The sequence below is a fragment of the Lissotriton helveticus genome, chromosome 8 (assembly GCF_964261635.1).
Source record: "Lissotriton helveticus chromosome 8, aLisHel1.1, whole genome shotgun sequence".
Lineage (NCBI taxonomy): Eukaryota > Metazoa > Chordata > Amphibia > Caudata > Salamandridae > Lissotriton > Lissotriton helveticus.
In genome coordinates this window covers 1,145,042,032-1,145,062,003 of record NC_136069.1, presented here as the reverse complement: position 1 = coordinate 1,145,062,003, position 19,972 = coordinate 1,145,042,032, and the positions used below count along the sequence as shown (strand labels likewise).

Sequence of the window (19,972 nt, the reverse complement as noted above, 5' to 3'; positions counted from 1 at the left end):
TTGGCAATACTGCTGGAGACAAACTAAACTAGCATCCTTCAGTTACAGACACAAACTCATCCACTTCAAGGGCCTGATTCTCAATGGGCCTTCACACTTGCGGGGGAAGCCCGCAGTCGTGGGGGAGTCTCTGCACTTGGGGAGGAATCTCTGCAATGAGAATTCTCATTAAGGAGATTCCATTCTAAGAGCAGAGACTGCCCTCACAACTGCAGGGCCTCCGCCACGAGTGCAGAGGACCTTTATGAATGAGGTCCCTTTTTCCTAAACAGATTATACTGTACTCCCAAAGTTCTCCACAGAATAGACCCAACACAATGTAGCAGCATTCACTCGTGGAGTAAAGGAGAGAGATAGATGCACATCATATTGTGTCCACCACCCTTGGAGGTGATTTGACCCAGATTTAGGAGGTTGTTATCTGGCGTTCCGTGTCCCTTTCCCTCCTATTGAGAGAAGTGGCTATGCATTAAATTTATTGCAGAGTGAAGAGCGGGGGCTGATGGGGCAGGTGTGGCTAGTCAGTGACCAAAGACAGTTTGATCCAATCAAGGCCCAAGGCAATCACAAAAACTATAGACATACCTCAGGAATAATATTAAAAAGCCCATTTGAGCATGCTAAGGGCAAATTTAAACAAGCCAAATATGGGTAAAGCTGCCTAGAATTAATGTATTAAGTATACCAAAGGGCTCAGAAAAGGTTTAAGAACAAGGGACAACATTTTTTAAAGATTCATAGTAAGATTGCAAAAGTGGAATACTCTGCAGCTTCAGCATTGTGTCACTGGGATATTGACCAGGGACAGCTGGTCTTAATGGTTGTAGTGGGCATTGCCCTACACCCTGCGGGGAGAACAAAAGAATACGAAAAAAAAAAATTTCAATACATTGTGCTTGCTACTTGATGACAAATTTGTCAAATCTATGTTTTTTGGGGGGAAGATAGAGCAGGATGGCCCCTGGGCCCTGTGTATGTGCTGTCTGGGCGAGGTATTTAATTTTGGGCGTTATTTAGATGGCCTAGGGCGGGTTGGAAGATCTCCATTAATCTAAATGGCCGGGAGCAGGTCAGTTGGGACAATGTAGGAGTGGATGGGCCAGTGACCTCTGCCTCCTTCATTTCCACCCAGCAACTCCTATTGATTATCTTTAACCACATGCGTGCGGCGGCTATTTTTGCGCGGCGCGGCTTTTTTCAAAAAGCCGCGTTACATGACGAGTTGAGCTCGTCATGAGCGTGCGAGCGGCACAACTCATGACGAGCTCAGCTCGTCATGAGCGCGGAAGGGGTTAAATAGGTGTGATGGGACATGGGGGAGTCCATAGCTTTCTTCAAGTTTGAGCTACTGGGTTCATGTTTGTGTGTGCTAGTGCAGTCCCGTCACCAGACCCCAGGGAGAATAAGTCAGGTGAGTCTTATGTGAAATGTTCTTGCATCATTTGAAATTTTACGTGTTTAGTGTTTCTATGTTTTCTTTTTATATTTATAAATAAAAATTGCGCACAGAAGCATGTCTTGTCTCGTGTAAGATCATTGGAGTAGCAGTTACCCAGTTTATTTACAGCTGTACGGTACGAGTCTGACATGAAGCCAGGGCTCGAGTCAGGTTACCACGCAGGTGGACGGCGTCCCCCCCACTTATTTTACCGGGTGGACGCCGTCCCCCCTGCCAAACAACTGGACTTCACTCTTTGGCCTCTCTGGGACGAGATCGGATATCGTCCCAGAGAGGCCAAGCGCTTTAAAAGCGATTTCAGAGTAAGCTAACGCAACAGAGAACTTGAAGTGGAATCTGACCCTGTGACCCTGGGGCTGAGAGGCAGCATGAGCCACCGAGCGTGGAACAATCGCATCTAAGGGGTGAGCGAGGGGAGGCAATGAGCCCGCTGGTGCAAGCCACCTTTTGTGATGTCACTTCCTGTTGTGATGTCACGAAAGGTGACAACATCCCCCCACTTCTTTTTTTTAGGACTTGTGCCCTGCATGAAGCGGTGAGAGTGTGCGCATGTCCCTACAGCTGAAAATCAAATTTGTCCCACGAGCACCATGGGCACGGGGGGTGCTAGAAGGTGGGACTGCTCATTGAATGAATTCGTACTTGTATAGCGCACTTATACCCTGAGGTGTCTTGGCGCTGTACGCATACCGCTGTGGAACCCTTCCTGGCCTTTTCCTGTGAAATACCCACTCCTGGGCACCCACAAGGTGAAGCCAGGCATCCCAGCGCTGTTGGGGCCGTTGTGGAGATTAAGCAAGCTAATGCCCAGAGTTGCAGAGTGGGACCCATGATTAGAATAGGCACCGAGGCGAGAATTATCAGGTCCGAGGAAATTGAGCCCAAGACCCGCCGAGGCGGGAATTGAACCCTGGTCCCTGGCCAGACCTCTGCATCAGGGTCTGCCGCTCTAACCATTGAGCCACACTTCTCCACCATCATTCCCAGACATTCCTACAAGGACTTCTTGAGATTTGTGGTGTAAACAGCTCACACAGAGATTCTGGTGCAGCCAGGCACTTCCATAAGTAGCAATGTTAGCGCAGAGGATCAAACAGCAGGCTGCACTAAGATGGGCTCAGGTGGGACTCATCACACACTCAGCAGGTCTCAAAATTATAACTACTTGTCATGCCCCCCCCCCCGCAGAGGGGGGTGAGATGGAGAGAAGAGAGTGAGATGGAGAGAGTAGGGTGAGGTGAGAAAGAAGAAGGATGGTGCACAGGAGAAGGGTGGTGTGGAGAGAAGGTGGGGAGAGGATAGTGATGTGGAGAGAGCTGTCATGATGTCTGTTTCTCATGAGCCTAATACACTCTGGTCAGCCTTTGTGTCACCACCCTTCAGTAAGATGGGTGGGTATAAAGTACTTGAGGCTTTTTATAAAGACATACATATTATAATGACTAATTTGCCATGTCTATGGTGGAAGGTGCATTTGAGGCAAGCTATGCTTCACCTTTTCCACTTAAGATTTACCTGGCCTTTAAATAATGTCCGACATTAAAAGTACTCTCATTTTATATTCATCTAATTTGTATTTTAATCCATGACACCATTCCTTTTTACAGGTACTGTACTACACATTGGAAATGCTCTTTACACTAACACCTGCTGCTTCTAAGCTCTATAAATAACATGTTACTAACACATTTAATTATACTGGTTGCTAACCTTGATGGGAACCTAACTTGTGAACTTGAGGTCACTGGAGATGTCAACATCTAGGGTTGCCTTACTGAGCCATACCATTAGGGTGTGCTAATTTTGCTTCGGTTTGATTTGAACCAGAGGTGTGGACAAAATATCACCACTCAATTTGTTGGTTGTACACCAGCATTGTCTGACCACCTAAATAAACTGATTACAAAAGTATACTCTTACAATATGTCCAAGCTCACTCTTACAGTAATGTGGCTCTAAATAGCACCTTAGTGCTATGTAACTTTGACCCAGGCCTGGTGTTTCAGTGCAGGATTTGCTGCTGTGTAGTGACCTTTAATTCTCCTATAGGTTTGTGGCCCTGCGCCAAGGACAGTTGTGCCAGGATTTATAAGACTCTTATACTAATGCTGTTATCTTTGATTTGGGTATCATTGAATGAACTTCATGACCCAGGGGCTTTCCTGGCCACCCAGACAAGGAATGCTTTCTATTTATAGGAGAGATGTGTGTTCCTAGATGAGGTGTCATAGTGCAAGGAACACATGCAAATATTTCTGGGTCCACACAAGAGATGTCATAGGAGTGCTGTTGTCTGCCAGAAGAATAAACGAGGAAGGTGGTTGTGAAAAATAGGAGGAACTGAAAGGCTAGTGAGAAAATGAGGAGAAATCAAGTTAGAGTTTCTGTGAAGGGAAATTAGATCAAACGTTAGACATTAAAATACTGAAAGGAAGAGATATGAGATTAAGTTCAAATGAGAGGAAAAATTTAAAATTATGGAAAGAGTGAAGAGGAAGTGAGACTTTGAATGGGTATAGACCCATAAAGCCACAATTTACAATAATACCTGAAAAAATAATGCTAACAAATTATGGTCGCTGAGAGTCACTACCTCTAACACAAAGCCCACCTTGTACCTGTCATCTTAATACACCAGTGACACAGTGCTCAACCTGGCCCCACTAATTCACCGTTCAGTCTTAGTCCCAGCTGCTGTTTTCTCGGCCCTTGTGTATACCCGATATATTAATTCCAACTAGCGTTGCTTATCATAAGCACCTTTAAGTTGGCTTTCATCTTATTAAATTGGGCTTTCAATCTCTCCCTTAAGTGCATCTTTAGTTTTTGTGACTTGTTTTGGTCATTAGTTGAATCAGCGTCTCGGAAGTCACTAACCAGGTCCCTCTTGCAAGTCATGAGTAATCTCAAGTGGCGGCTGGTGAAATTTTAAATTGGTGAGGCACAAGAACCTGCCTACATTTCCAAGGAGCAAATCATTGAGGCAAGGGAGCCCAAGCCCTGTAAAAAGAAATCAGGGGCGTCCTCCTCCTGCAAAATTCTTTGAAAATGTTGGATAAACTGTTACATTGTATACCACATTTTGGCAAATAAATAGTGAAATGGGAACTCTGTCACATCCCAGGAATCGTGCAGCTTTGTGCTGTCCTCCCTCCTCACCATCTTCCCATCCCAGTGGATATTGTTTATTCTCTTGAGTTCTTTCTTCTCTTTATTTCCTCACCCATTTTCACTTTTTTTTCCCCCTTCATTCTGGCTTTCACTTTGGACCCTCCCAATTTAGATTGCTATGGTGCTATATGTATGTGTGTTGATTCTGAAGGAGATTACCAAATAGAAATGGAAAATTAAGTGAACGTTGTTGCCTTGGTCTTTGTAAATCAGGGTTGAATGGCCACAACAAAATTCAATACACAAGGATATTGTTCAGCTACCTTTAAAGATTTGCTACATGTCTCTTATTTACTTTGCTCTTGTATGTCCCTTTTCAGTCTACTGAGTAAGCTGCGCTCTCCGATTGAATGACAATATGGCAGATTCGTATAGAAATACGCCTTTTTCTATTTTGGTCTGATTTTCATTTTGTTTATATATTCTGGAAATGTGTTATGCCTGCTTTTGAGCTTTAGCTTTTAGCTGCCCATTGGTCGTGTAAATAGGTGGAGTTATCAGGACAAAAATGAAGAAAAACGTGTTTTATGCGGGTATTAAAGTATTAAAAAATAGAACAGATTTATTAAAAATATTTTGATTTTTTTTCAGGCGCAGTAAGGAAGTATACTATGGAAAGGGGCACTAAATAGAATTTGTAATTATTTCACGGAATATGCATAATGCAGCAGAAAGTTTCACAATTTACATATCTCATAAAGCCTATAGGGTGCCATACATCCACACGTATCCTTGTGCCGCAAAATCAGCAAACCGTGACACCCAGTCCTAAAAAAGGAAAATGTTCAACTCCTCCCAAAATTGCGCAGAGTATTCAAATGCCTTAAATCTTTCGGGGCAGAACCAAGATGGTGGGGGAGTAGGACACTCCCGCTCCTCTCTCAACTCGATGAGCTGGATTATCCTAGCAGTCCCGGGAGTTGGCTGGAGCCGGGCTATGCTATTTATTATTTATTACATTTATATGGCGCAACAGCTACCCTGAGGGTTTCCCGGCGCCTTGGATCCGATTTTTACCAGGTGGAAATGGGAGTGGCCCCTGAAGCCTGTGGGGGCTCAATGATCAGACAGATGGCCCGATCATGGGCTTCCTAATGCCTGTGATTTTGGTTGCCAATGAGCAAGTTCTTCGACACTGAGACAAAATAGCAGACGTGGTACGTGAGAGGGTCTGGGAGAGCCTACTGCACCCCCTACAGAGGCCTATGCCAATAGACCTTGGACTCGGCGGCTGAGATGAGTGGCAGCAAGGGAGGGCAGCTGCCTATGCTCTCTAGACCTGGGACACCTTTCAGTGGACCCGCCACAATGTCCTTTGCGAGGAAGAAGAAAGATTCTAGCATAAAAGATATGCTGACAAGAGCTGGATGCCAGAGCACAGACTTGCAACCACGATCCCCAGCCGGGCTGCAGGGAAGAGGCCTCCACTGATGCTGGTGGAGCAGATGCCCTGATCACTTGGTACTTTTGGAGGAGTTTTATAAAATCATTCGAGCAGACATAGCACACCTCTGCCATGATGTCTCAAAGAATCTTCATGGCATTAAACATGATGTCACAGCTTTAGGGAATAGAGTGGAATCTCTGGAGGCCTCCAATGATGCCAGGGAAGCCAAACTGGAAGGCCCTAGTTCAACAGCTCCTTACACTGCAATAACAGAATGTTGATCTTCAGACGCATCTGGAGGACTTGGAAAACTGCTCCACATGCTTAAACATTCGCCTCAGAAGGGTTCCACCCTTAACTGAGGCTGATAATATTGAGCAGTACAGTAACAAGACAAAATACCAAATTCAAAATATAGAATTACCAAAATATCGAAGTCAAAATATAGAATGGACAAAATATCGAATGGACAGAATATAGTGGTGAAAAATATCGAATTGAAGGTAAGTAATTTATTATCGAATAGTAATTTTTACCCCTACGCTATCTAAAGCTTTCCCTACTGTTGCACTCTCTGGAGTATGAATAGTAATTTTTACCCCTACGCTATTCAACGCTTTCCCTGCTGTTGCACTCTCTGGAGTAGGAATAATTTTTTACCCCTACGCTATCCAACGCTTTCCCTACTGTTGCACTCTCTGGAGTGGAAATAGTAATTTTTACCCCTACGCCATCCAACGCTTTCCCTACTGTTGCACTCACTGGAGTGGTAATAGTAAATGTTATATTTATTATTTCATTCATTTTAAATTACTTTTAAGACATTTAAAAAATTCGATATTTTGACTAACTATATTTTTGTAAACTATATTTTTGATTCAATATTTTTGTACTTACCTGTTTGTAGATAGGAATTCGATATTTTTGCATTCTATATTTTTTCTTCGATATTTTGGAAATTCTATATTTGTGTATTCGATATTTTGTCAGTGATCCCCGTGCTGAACTCTGGTGCGACCCCTCAAATCTTCACCTATTTGCATCACTATAAACAGAAGGAGCCCATCATGGAGGCGGTACAACAGAAGGCCTATTTATTTTAGAGGGGAACGCTATTCATATCTACCAGGACTTATCGGTAATTACTCTACAGAGAAGGCACTCCTTGCAACCAAATGCATCACACCTGTGATCTAAAGGCATTAAATATTGCTGGAGCCACCCAATCAGACACATTTTTCAGTAGGAAGTATTGCAACATCAGGTAGCCTTCCCCTAATGAGGGCCAGGAGATTCTTGGACTGAAATTGGAGGAGGTAGGGGCAGGCTCTCCATTGGAGAACCCTGGTCATCAAGAAAAGGGCTGAGCCAAATGAGTGGCAGGTGGGACAGCAGCAACATAATAGATCCAAACTCTCTGCTGTGGTTACTGATTCTAAGAGGAAAGCGGTTCTCTCCAAGCTCAGAAGTTCTTATTAAGTAAACTCCACCCTGGAGACTTGAAGGACATGATAATTTCAGTTCTATACGCATAGGAGGGGGGTCATCGTTATTGTTCATAGAACTCCTAGATTCATTAGTGTCTACTTTGAACTTCTGGGCCCTGGGGGTTGGGAGGGGAGGTGCTTAAGAGGGCGTTTGAGTGATAGGATATTGGTGAGAAATGCGATCCATCACGGACAAATGTTGGCTTGTCCAATCCCTAATTCCACATGGGAAGGAATGTTGAGAACTTTGTTTATTAACAATTTGTTTTTTATGTCTTTGGGGTAGGCAGTGGGTTGGATTCTGGAGTACACCTCTTCACATGTCTTGGCATCCTTAGCTGTAACTTGCTCCCTGTGGGCCATTGTAGTTACACTACATTCTCGTTCTGCATAAGCACATCAGTACCAGCTAGTGTTCTTACTGTAAGTGGGCACCAATGATATATTCACTTTTTTGTTGTTTTGTCCCTCTTGAGGGATTTAGAGGCAGAGATCTGTCTCTCTGAGACACATCTGCTAAGGGCCAGCTTGTATGATTTTCAATCTAAATGGTTCCCTCATCAATACTACTCGTTTGATCGCACCAAGAAAGGTGGAATGACTATTCTAGTCTCAGCCTCATTTCTGGGGGGAGGAGGAGAGAACATATTGGACCTGGATGGGAGATCTTTGGAAGTCAGATTGTGGGTTTGGGGCTACACTTTTACTGTGACCTCCATATATTCATCAAAAGACCAACAAGAGAGATTCCATAAACATACCATTCCCTTGGATTTACAGACTTGGGATAGAGCATTAACAATTAATGGCGACCTTAATGTTGTCATGGACAACACAGTAGACACATCAGCGTCGAGCGCAGGCTACTCAAGGGAGCTTTCCGAAAAGGCTAGGGCTTGGCTGGCAGATATCGGCCTGAGGGGTGTCTGGAGGGTTACGTACCCCAAAGAAAAGGACTTCACATTCTTTTCTACAGTACATCATATATATGCCGGACTCAACCATTTTCTGATCTCTCTCACATTATGAGACAACTGGTTGAAACTTCTATAGGGACTAGATTGATATTGGACCATGCCCCTATATACCTTCGCCACATTTCTAAAGGGCAGCAACGGGGTGAATGTGTGGATACATACTCTGTGGGACACCCTAAAGACCTATAGTAAAGGCCATTTTATCTCAATGGCAGCCAAAACAAATATGGACTGAAGGGAGAAGAGAGTCAACCTAAAGGGTCAGTTTGGGCACTGGAGGAAGTGCACATGAGAACTGGGTGATACAGAGCCTACGACAGCTGGACAAGGCACGTACCCAGCTCCAATTGATGTATACAGACGGGGCAGAATATTCCCTACTGCGGGTGAAACAAAAATACTACAGTGGGAAAATAAGGCTGGGAAACTATTTGCTGCCAAACTGAGGCCAGGATCCAGCAAGAAAGGATAAATACCATGAGGTCAATTGCAGGGACCTTAGATACTGTGGATAAAGAAATATGCTAGGAGTATCATGATTTTTATAAAAACCTTATAATGGTGGAGCAAGAGGGGGACACTTGGTTGTATGATTATGTTAGTGATGTCACATTCACATGCATCCTGCAGCTTCAACGTGAAACCATAGAGAGTCCAGTAGACACTGTGGAGATTATCTCAGATATTGTCAAACTAAAATTACAAAAGACCCCAGGACCGGACAGCCTCATGGGCCCCTTTTATAAGTCCTTCTGCAAAATCCTGGCCCAATTACTCATGCAACTTTACAATTCCTTTGCTACATCCTCTGCGATTACAGACTCAATGCAGGAAGCCTCTATCCCTGCCACCCCAAGTCAGGTGAAGATCCGAAAGTATGTTCCTCATCCGCATGATCTCCCTGCTGAATATTGATGCCAAAATCCTTTCTAGGATTCTAACCAATTGCCTGCCCCACTCATTCAGGGACTTATCGATCCTGACTAAGCTGGGTTCATCCCAGGCATGACCACAGCGGGTCATATTAAGTGTATTCTTCATTTAATCAATAAACTCTATAAATCCTGTGTTAATGCATAGTTTGTGGCCGTCAACACAGAAAAAGCATCTATCAGTGTTCATTGGCCATTCCTTTCTGAGTATGGGTTCGGACATACAGGTAGGGGATGAATAGCCAGAATTTATGCAAATCCAATAGGAAAGCCTCAGTCAGTGACTTGCTCCAGGTTGGGAGGGGGACCAGACAGGGTTGCTCTTTATCCCCTCTCTTATTCACCTTGTACATGGAGCCACTGGCAAACACATTGCGGGCAAAGAAATATATAAAAGGGGTATTCATAGTTAAAGAGGGGCCCAAAATCTGTTTATAAGCATATGATGGTTTACTTAAGCTTACTGTCCAAATGCACCTCTTCTAGAGGAGTTGGCAAAATGTAGGCGGGTGGCGGGCTTTAAAATGAATCTGCAGAAGTGACAACTGTTGAATTTATTCCTTCCACTTGAGCAAGTGGAGAGATTGAGCTCCAAAGGTGGCATAATGGGTGCCTTTCGTAGTGCGGCAAAGGAGCAGCAGTCCAAATGTCAGTTCTACCTAGATTTCTCCACCTGACTCAATTCCTTCCTGTGCAACCTCCAATTAGGGCGTTAAAAGATATTCAGAGTACGTCAAACAATTTTATTTGAGGGAGTGGGAGAGCTCGGCTTTCCAAGAGTATGATGATTCTCCCCTCATCGAAGGGTGGACATGGTGTTCCACGCATAGCTTACTATTACCACACCACCCAGCTTACTTAGATGGTAAAATAGGGGATGACAGCCATGGAAAAAGCCTGGTGCTTTGTGGACCAAATAATCATAAGTGACCTTATATGAAAGATCCCCTGGCTACCTAGGAGAGCTAATTCATGGGGCTTTTACTATTGTCCGTCACACAGTCCACACTTTCCTCTTGGAATGCGGTAATTCTCAAGAAGGGACTCTCCTTGTACCCATCCCCTCTCACCTCTATAATATGGAACCTGTCAGTTTGCAGAATAGCAGAATGCTAAGTGTAATCAGGAAGACAATATGTTTGACTTTCAAGCCATGGAACTGTTTGGTCACGTCAGGTGGGATTACTGCCTCCCGGAACCTGAGAGACTGCATTATGCACAAGTGCGACATTGGGTGTCTCATAGAGAGGCGAGACTGAGGTCTTCTAGACCTATGACCTCTTGTGAAAAGGACGTGGATCTTCCTTAATTCTAACAATATATGATTTATTTCTGAAATTTACAAAGCTCTCAATACTGACCTCTCCAAGGCAAATACAGAGGGACAGTTGAGGTGGGAGCCAGACATTGGGAGCAAGATTACAAAGAATGGACAGACATATTTGAGAGGTCTTGGTAAAGGATCTCTAGCACGCAGATGAGGGAAGCTCTCACTAAGGCTGTGACCTATTGGCACTACACCCCTACCAGGATACACAGGTGGAATGCCAATGTAAGTGGTCCTTGCTGGAGGAACTGTGGCAACTCTGGGTCTCTCCACCCCTCGCGCCTCGCCCTACTTAATTGACGGCCAATGCGCCGGCGCAGCGGGCGCGCCCTGAAAGCGCGCCAAAGGCTAGCACGTCTGTGCCCGTCCGCGGCCGACCGGGGCCCGGGGCCCACCACTATGCTAATTTTTTAAATTACTCCTCTAAACAACTGCTGGCACTCCAGGGCAACTGGCTGCCCAATGCCCTCACCCTTGCTCGCATTGGAAATCTTGGCATACTACCATCGAATCCAACTATATCATGCCCTCAGACATCTGGATTACCTGATTCCTCTTTGCCTTCCGCTACCCCTGAGACACTTTCCCTGCCCCCCTCCACCCACTATTCCCCTCCAGCAACATTAGTCTATCTTCTCAATACCCACTCAGCGGTTAAACACCAACTGGAGCTCTTTAATTTTGAAGATACGGTTAAACCAGACATTTTGTTTCTTACAGAAACCTGGTTTTCATCCGACTCTCTGCCTGACGTCCTAGCGGCCCTCCCAGACTCATATTACGCTTTACGTGCTGACCGCCCTGAGGGGAATATTGGTTGCGGAGTGGCCCTAATTGCCCGCTCCGAACTCCAGTTCCAGCTCTTGTCATTTCCCTCTATTACCGCTGTTGATTTTTTAGTTGTTCGCTCTATATCTCCTGCGGTCCCGTTTACCTGCGCACTCTTCTACCGACCTCCTCAACCTATGTCTCACTTTATCCCTGCAGTTCAGGAATTGCTGGACACTCTGGTGGTCAACAATTCCTCTGTTCTGGTACTAGGCGATTTCAATTTCTACCGACCCCCATGAAGATCATATGTCTAAAGATTTTACAGAATCACTCTGCACTCTGAATTTTACCTCACATATACATCTCCCAACTCATACTCACGGCCACATCCTGGATCAGGTATGGTCAGCCAATTTATCTATCTCCTCCCCTCTAGTTACCCCTTGCCTTTGGTCTGACCACTTCCTCATCTCTTTTTCCCTCCACCTAGGAATCGACACAAAGTTTCCACTCCCTAGCAATATCTGGGCACGCAATTGGAACCATGTGGACCCAGTCACACTCTGCTCTTCCCTCTCAGCTTCACTACCTATCCTAACTGATATCTCCCCCAACTCTCAGATTGCCACTATTAATAGCTGGCTCTCCGCAACCTCCGATCAAGTGGCCCCGCTCAAACTGGTTAGAACTCGTCGCCTTCACGAGGCTAACAGATGGTTCACCATCAAACTTAAAGACAAAAAACTTGCACTCAGGCAGGCTGAGCGCCACTGGAGGCGTGGATATTGCTCTGCATTAAAACTGCAATATATTACTTTCCTCCGGGACTATAAGAAAGCCATCCTTCACGCCAAATCGGAACACTTTTCATCCAAGATTCTTCTTGCGGTAAACAAACCTAAGGAAATTTTCACTATTGCCCAGGAGTTAGCCACCTCTGACAGAGCTACCCCCAAGCCAATTCCCTCACAATTCCTCTACAACTCCCTCAATGATTATTTCATTGAGAAAATTACAACCATCAAGCGTAATATTCCCCCACCTTCCTCTTCCTTCTCACATCCCCAACTGCCGCCTAACCCTCTCTTCCTTGATCGATTCACCCTGATTTCCAAGAAAGTTTTTTCCACTTTGCTTAAGAAAGTCAAATCAGGGTCACCCTCTGACATCTGCCCTGCCCGCATCTTAAGAGAGATTTTCTCCATTTGTCCTGAGCCCCCACTAACTCTCCTCAATAACTCTCTCACTCAGGGCATCGTCCCATATCTGTTGAAGCAGCCAAAGTAATTCCTATTTTAAAAAAGCCAGGTGCTGACCCCACCTCCCTTTCCAACTTCCGTCCTATCTCCTTACTACCGTTCCTGGGAAAGATTTTGGAGAGCCATGTTACCACACACCTCAGTGCCTTTTTTGAGGAGAGCCACTTCCTGGCTCCTCACCAAGCAGGCTTTCGCCCATTATACTCTACGGAATCTGTCGTCCTCTCCATTCTGGACGAGCTCAGAGGGAGTGCTGACATCAACTCCCCTCAGGCTTTGGTCCTCCTCGATTTGTCCGCCGCCTTCGACACGGTCGATCATTCCATTCTTCTCGACCGTCTCGAGGGCACCGGCATCCGGGGATCTGCCTTGGCCTGGCTCACCTCCTTTCTAAAGAACCGCACACAGGCCGTTCAGCTGGCGGATTTCTCTGCTCCTACTCGCTCTGTTCTCTACGGGGTCCCCCAGGGTTCCTCTCCTTCCCCTCTTCTTTTCAATCTCTATATCCTCCCCCTTATATCTGCTCTGCAAAAAATGGAGGTCACGGTATTTAACTATGCCGATGACCTCCAGCTCATCTTTAATCTTTTCCCCCTTCCAGCTTCAATTCTTAACTATCAAACCATCATGACCTTCATCAGCGACTGGATGAATGGTAAGCATCTAAAGCTAAATCCCGACAAGACCGAGTTGGTACTCACGGGTGTCTGCCCCAGTCTCTGGACCTCGCCTTCTGGCCTCCCTCTCTTGGTCTTCCCCCTCCACCCTCAGCCTCTGTAAAACCCTGGGAATCAAAGTCAGCAAGGACCTCACAATGCGTCCTCAGATCAGCACTGTGGTTTCATCATGCTTCCTGAGTCTCCGAACCATACGCAAAATCTCTCGCTTTTTTTCTTTTTCAGCTCTCAGACTTATTCTCCTTGCCATGATCATGTCACACCTTGATTATGGCAATGGTTTATATGTAGGTGCTCCTGCATACAAACTCCGGCGCCTACAACGAATTCAAAACCAGGCTGCCCATCTGATTTACCGACTTCCTAAATTCCACCATGTCACCCCCCTGTTAAAAACCCTCCACTGGCTGCCCATCCTCGAACGATCCCTATTCAAGATAGGCTGCACGATTTTTCTGGCCGTGGCTGGCACGACGCCTGCCTTTATCAATTCTAAAATTAAAGCTTACGTCCCCAACAGAGATCTCCGTTCCTCCTCCCAGCTTCTCTTATGTGTTCCTCGCTTTAGGAGGAAAAAAATTGGAGGCATGAGCGTCTCTACCTTGCCCCCCCTTTTGGAATGCCCTTCCCTTTTCTATCAGGTCTATTCCTACCTACCTGGACTTTCGTAAAGCTCTTAAAACTTTCCTCTTCTCCCGCGCTTTCTCAGACTAAGTGGCCTCCTCTGCCCCCTCCTGGAGCCTTCCGTCCTCAGTGCCAATAAACCGCACGGTGATCGAGCGCTATATAACATTCTTAACTTCAACTTCCTTCATTGTTGTGTCACTGCCCCAAGCATTAGAGGTATTGGGGGGAAGTCCTGGCCAACATCAATCATACGTATTGAGTTGAATTGCTGAGGTTCCCAAAATACAGAATTTTGGGTGTGGCTGACTGACTCTCCTATCCCTGAAATCACACGATACCAGCCAGGTCACTCTACTTGTAGTTGCGGATAAACAAACCATTCTGAGATACTGGGGCAGAGAGGATGTCTGTACGTACAGAACTCGGTAATACGGAGTCTAGGACATGCTTAGAATGGAAAAGATATCAATGGGACTAGAAAACTGAGGAAGCAGCTTTGAGTCACTTTTGGAATGCTTGCCTGAGTATGCTGTCCACAGAGTTCATGGAGGTTATGTGCCCCAAATACTTGTGAACACTACATATTAAATGGATGTCACATAAGACCCATCATGGTCAAGATTAGCATTGATCTACACGGTGCCCTACTATGAGACCTACACTGTGTGTATTGTGTGATTTAGTGCTCACTGGGGAGGGGAGAGGAGTTTTCTGGGTTGAAGGGGTTGGGCAGGTGGATGGGTTGATAAGTAGTGTGTTTTGTTGTTTTGTTACTTTCTCTCTCTTTTGTGCCACACTATCTATTACTCATCCGAGCAATGTTTTAGGGGACCACCCTCTTGTACAATGCTGTTAATACCATCGCTCCATACAATTGGTGGTCCCCACCAGCTTTGAGATGCAGGCAGGTGTATGTGTATCAAACTGTTATTTCTAAATCTTTTCGGAGTTCAATCCACCACTCACTTTCTAGAACTTAGAACATTCTTCCCCTAAACTTTTCTCCTTCAACCTTGGGCTCGACAGACATGATTTATTTTACAATCTTGTGGCTCATCCTGTTAAATATGGACTAGTTTTGCAATGGGCAAAATCATTATGATATTTACATTTATGGAGTGTCACCAGAGCTAGAAACTTCACTTATTCGTGCTTATATACAAGTGGAGTCTACATTCTCAAGGGCTGAAATGTTTGAGGTGAGAACTACCTGCAGATCATTCATTCATCTGACCATAGATCTTTCTGTAGACACCCCAATATTTTAGGAGCTCCCACAAAAATGAAGCAGTAGTAATCTAATCAGGAGTCCACTATGACTGCACTATAGCGGCCACATTTCCTTCAGACAACAAAGGTTTCAACTTCCTTCTAAAAGATTTCTCACTAAGCAATATGGACCAAAACCTGCTCATAGTTTCAATATCTACCCTGCTGGGAAAAGGAGTCTGTTTGTAACATCCTGGCCCAATTACTCATGCACTTTTACAATTCCTGTGATACATCCTCTGGTATCACAGACTCAATGCTGGAAGCGTCTAGCCCTATCACCCCAAGTTTGGTGAAGATTCCTTGATATCATTCAATGTGTGTTTGTATTCCTCACTTCCTCTGTTTACATTGTGCAGTGAGTGCTAGAATTGTTCTTAAAACATACACTTATTAATGGTATTAACCATTAAGAAAATCTGCTTTTGGTGTGTTCAGCACCGCTTAAGACATGTAATACTGTGTCATTGACTTAAGTTCAGTGATCTTTTCATGCCAATTTTCATCCACTGGAACATTCCATGCAAACAGCCACACCTATATTTGGCTACATGTACATGGTTACACTGTCTTGTGGGCCCCACAGAAAACTGCTAACATGTGAGGCAAAATACATGATAATGATTAATCAGAAGTCCCCTTCACGTCATTATATAGGTGCAAGCGTTTCCATTGAGACCCGCATGCTTAAAGCTAGAAACCAATATTGAAGCACCTTTCATAGCATGAAGGGGATTTCAGTGAAATTAATTTGGTATGCAGTTTGCTTAATTTTAATTAGCAAAACGTTTCTTTTAATACAGGTTTGCCATTTGTAAGAAGTTAGACTTACATTTGTATTTTTACCCATTTTATCATTATCTTTGATCTTTCTCATGATACTATTATTTCAAAATTTGCTCCTATAGATCTATGATTTAATACGTTTAGAAACATCCAAGTGTTTTGGTAAGAAGTGTAACATGGAAGATACATAGCAATTAAAGACCTCATTTATATCAGCTCTATTATGAAATGCATGATAATAATATCAGGATACTGACCCCTGTTTTATGTGGATATGTTGGCTCCTGAGCCCTGGAGTAGTGAAATAAAAACTGCATGGAAACAAACCAAACATTTTAGCTTCACAAAGATGTCAGAAGAGCTCATGCTAAAACACTGGTAGCTCAAACAATACTTACTCGTTTGTATATTTCCTGGTTATTTTGCTAGTGAAAGTAGAAGGACATTTGATTATGCATTGTTTCTGGAGGATATAGAGCGTAGGTACAAATCCATTCACCAAAAAGGCTTTGAAACTTACCTCATTTACTTGCATGCTATTAAATATTGAGCTACACCGATTCATGACAAAATTGGAGATCTGGAAGATAAAATATTTTCATTATGCTGATATGCTTATTAAACATTCTACAAGTCATAAAGTATGAATGATAATCATCTTTGAGCCAGAGTACTTTAAATCTACAACTGATGACATCTTGGGGCATATTTACAACAAAAATGACGGGGCGCGGTGTTACGCCACAATTGGAAACACCGTGCCCTGACATTCTGAAAACGCAGGGATGCGCTTATTTACAACAATATGGTGCACCCCTGTGTTTCCCTAGCACTGGTGCTACATTTAGCTGCCTAGCGCCAATTAAGGCACCCTTTTACCATAGTGCAAGGGTGCCTGAGTTGCAGGGAATGATTGTTTATGTTCTGGAAGGTGTCCCTTCCTGTACATAACCAATCACTATTGGCCATTTGTAACTTCTATGTGTGCTGCAGAATGCAGCATATATAGAAGTTGCAACTCGTCATTTTCTAATGATTTCCTATGTGCAGGAAGGGATACCTTCCTGCACATGAACAATCACTATTGGTGATTTGCTCTTTCTATGTGTGCTGCATTCTGCAGCATACATAGAAACCGCAAAACCGAAGAGAAATGAATAATTTCTGCTTGTTGCGCCAGTTTAAGGCCAGGTTTTCCCTGGTCTTATTTTTGGCGCTACCCCATATTTACGCCAAACTTGTAAATAGGGGCAGCATCGAAAAGCAATGTGTGTTGCGGTGGAACGCCCACTGTAATATCCAATGCCTGCCCCTTTAACGCTAAGTGCTGCGTGAATAGGGGCATTATATACAAGGCAGCGTTAAGCCACATTAAGTGGTTTAACGCCGCCTTGTAAATAAGGCAAAAGTGTTACCAAAACCACAACGTCGAAAAAAGTGATGTTCTGGTGGCGATAATCCCTTGTAAATATGCCCCCTTGTTTCTAGTGAATTTGCATATTGAGACAGGGCCTTTTAGAACCGTTTTGATGAGATTGTGCCAAATGCCCAAGCAGTATAAGTGCAGCAAATGTCATACGGGCTCAGTAACAAGGCATTTTTGAGTACATAAAGCAGTACTCTTGTAGTACTATTTTACACACTTTTAAGTGCCTCTGTGAATTAGCCCCAATACATCAAAAATGTGAATAAAATAGAACTATTCAGGGAACGTTCGTTTGCAGTTAATAGAATAGAAAGGGATGCACCTTCTTTGCACTTTTACAAATATGGAGTTGGATGTTTCAGGGCCGATTCCCAATGGCATTAAAGGCACATATGAGTTTGTAAAAGAGTCCCCGAGCAGCGCTACTTCCTGTACTCATAAATGATTTTGTAAATCAGCCCCTAATGTACAAAATCTGGTCAGCCTTATGGTTGGTTGTGAAACACTGAATGCATTCCCTACTTGCATCCGGCATTCACCACTCATACACATAAATCATGATTTCATTGCTGACTATTTTATGTTCACCTTAATTAGATTACCCTCTTTAAGACATCATATGATTCACAATTATAAGCTTCTGTCATTCCTCTAGACAAGGGTGGGAATATAATAAAATAGACTAGGTGGGCATAATAGCATAGTCCCTTAGTCAATGCTTATAACACCCATATGACACAAACCACCTCGAAGTGGAACATTCCTACATCCTACAATATTCATTAATCTGCAATGCCTCAAAATATTTATGGACGTTTTGGAAATAAACATGCACAGAATATAGATTTTGTCCACACCAATTATATTACTATTTAACAAGGGTGCTGTGAGAAATCAGGTTGTTGATTGAGTTGGTTAATCCTGCTCAACTAACAGCTACAATCCCTGCCTTGGTGAACCACAAAAGTCACTAAATTATTCTGTGCTTAACGCTCTGGTAGCTTGGCACAAAAACAGTCAGGCTTAACTTAGAGGCAATGTATAAAATATTTATGCACCACACAAACAGTAATGACATGAAAACACAACACAAGAACAATCCCATACAATTTAGACATATAGAGTTCATGTTACTAAGTTATTTGACACAAATGTCAAAAATCCACCCAGTTAGGATTTTTTAAACTTTAAGGTAAAAGATCAAGGCACCAAACGCGGACATCTAGTCGCACAAGACCGGGTGAAAGTCGGAAAATATGGCGACTGCATCAGAGCGCGAGTCTGATGCAGAAAGTGGAAGTGGGCCAGGTTGAAGCTCACCTTTGAATTTAGAAGTCATAGAAGTTCAGCAGTGAAGGCTTGCAGACAGTGTGTGAGGAGGAGATGTCATCGTTTGGGGCGCTGCGAAACGAAGCTGAGGAGAAGATTTCCATGTTTGAATGCAGTCTGTTTTTTGGAAGTCGAAAATCTCCAGCAGGGCGGAGCTGGAGGCTGTAGCTAATGAGTGCGCCACAACGCCGGATACCTCTTTTGTGAAGGACCGCTGAACACGATTTACTGTTGTGGAGAAGAACGCAGCAGGAGCTGCAATGAAGTCAGGCCAACTAGTGATGCACTTTGGGTGGATAGACAAGCTGGTTGCTCCCAGTCTCCTCTCTATTCTCAGAGCAGTTTTTAGCCAACCATTTTCAAAGTCCCAAGTATTGGATTTTGGCTATCTGGGCACCTTTAACATCAACCCCAAGTCCTTGGGTAGAGAGGCACCAGTTGGCAGGTTAGGACTCACTCGGTCTGGGTCATCGTGTGGGTTGATGGTTGGAGCCTTTTCTGTCCATGAGGCTCTGATCAGGTAGCCAGCAACCTAGCCCTTGAAGTCACTCTGGAAGTCCTGCATTTGAGATGTGGAAGAGGGCTCAATCAGCAAGGCCGGCCTCTGAGGGTTCAAGGCAGGCTTCAGACAGCAAAGCAGTCCTTCCACGTGCAGCCAAGCCGTCTTCTGAAGAACACAGCAGGCCACAGCAGCAGACAGTCCTCTGAGAATTCTTCCACAAGTCCACAAATTAACTGAAGAGTAAATCTGAGTATCCTATTTTTATACATGATGCCTTCTTTCAAATAGGAGATATTTCTAGATAATTCATTTTGAAGTGCTTGGAGCGTCCTACCTCCCCTGCCATGACTCTAGGTTGGCTGCATGAACAATGCAGTGGATACAAGTATGAAGTCAGGGCACAGTCTATTGATTTGCACGTGGGACTGTGCCCAATTCTGCCTCCCCAGTCCTCCCAGTGATGGCCCATCCAGACATACCTAATCCCTCTATTGTGGCTGTCTGGAGGAATAAACAAAGTCCAACTGCCAACTACACCCAGTCATGTGACCCAAGAACTAACTGAAGGCACCAAATAGTTAGGGCA

At 44.3% G+C, this 19,972-nt stretch overlaps 1 protein-coding gene across 1 annotated transcript in view; it reads right to left on the bottom strand.

Annotated features, from left to right (window-relative positions):
• Positions 1 to 19,972, bottom strand: part of NMS (neuromedin S) — a 307,847-nt gene that overhangs the window by 132,291 nt on the left and 155,584 nt on the right. The window contains exons 4-6 of the mRNA XM_078656141.1: positions 16,650 to 16,709; positions 16,528 to 16,554; positions 16,387 to 16,440 (exon numbers count right to left, since the gene is read on the bottom strand). Coding sequence (XP_078512267.1) covers positions 16,387 to 16,440; positions 16,528 to 16,554; positions 16,650 to 16,709 — 141 coding nt within the window. The remainder of the gene's footprint in view (positions 1 to 16,386; positions 16,441 to 16,527; positions 16,555 to 16,649; positions 16,710 to 19,972) is intronic.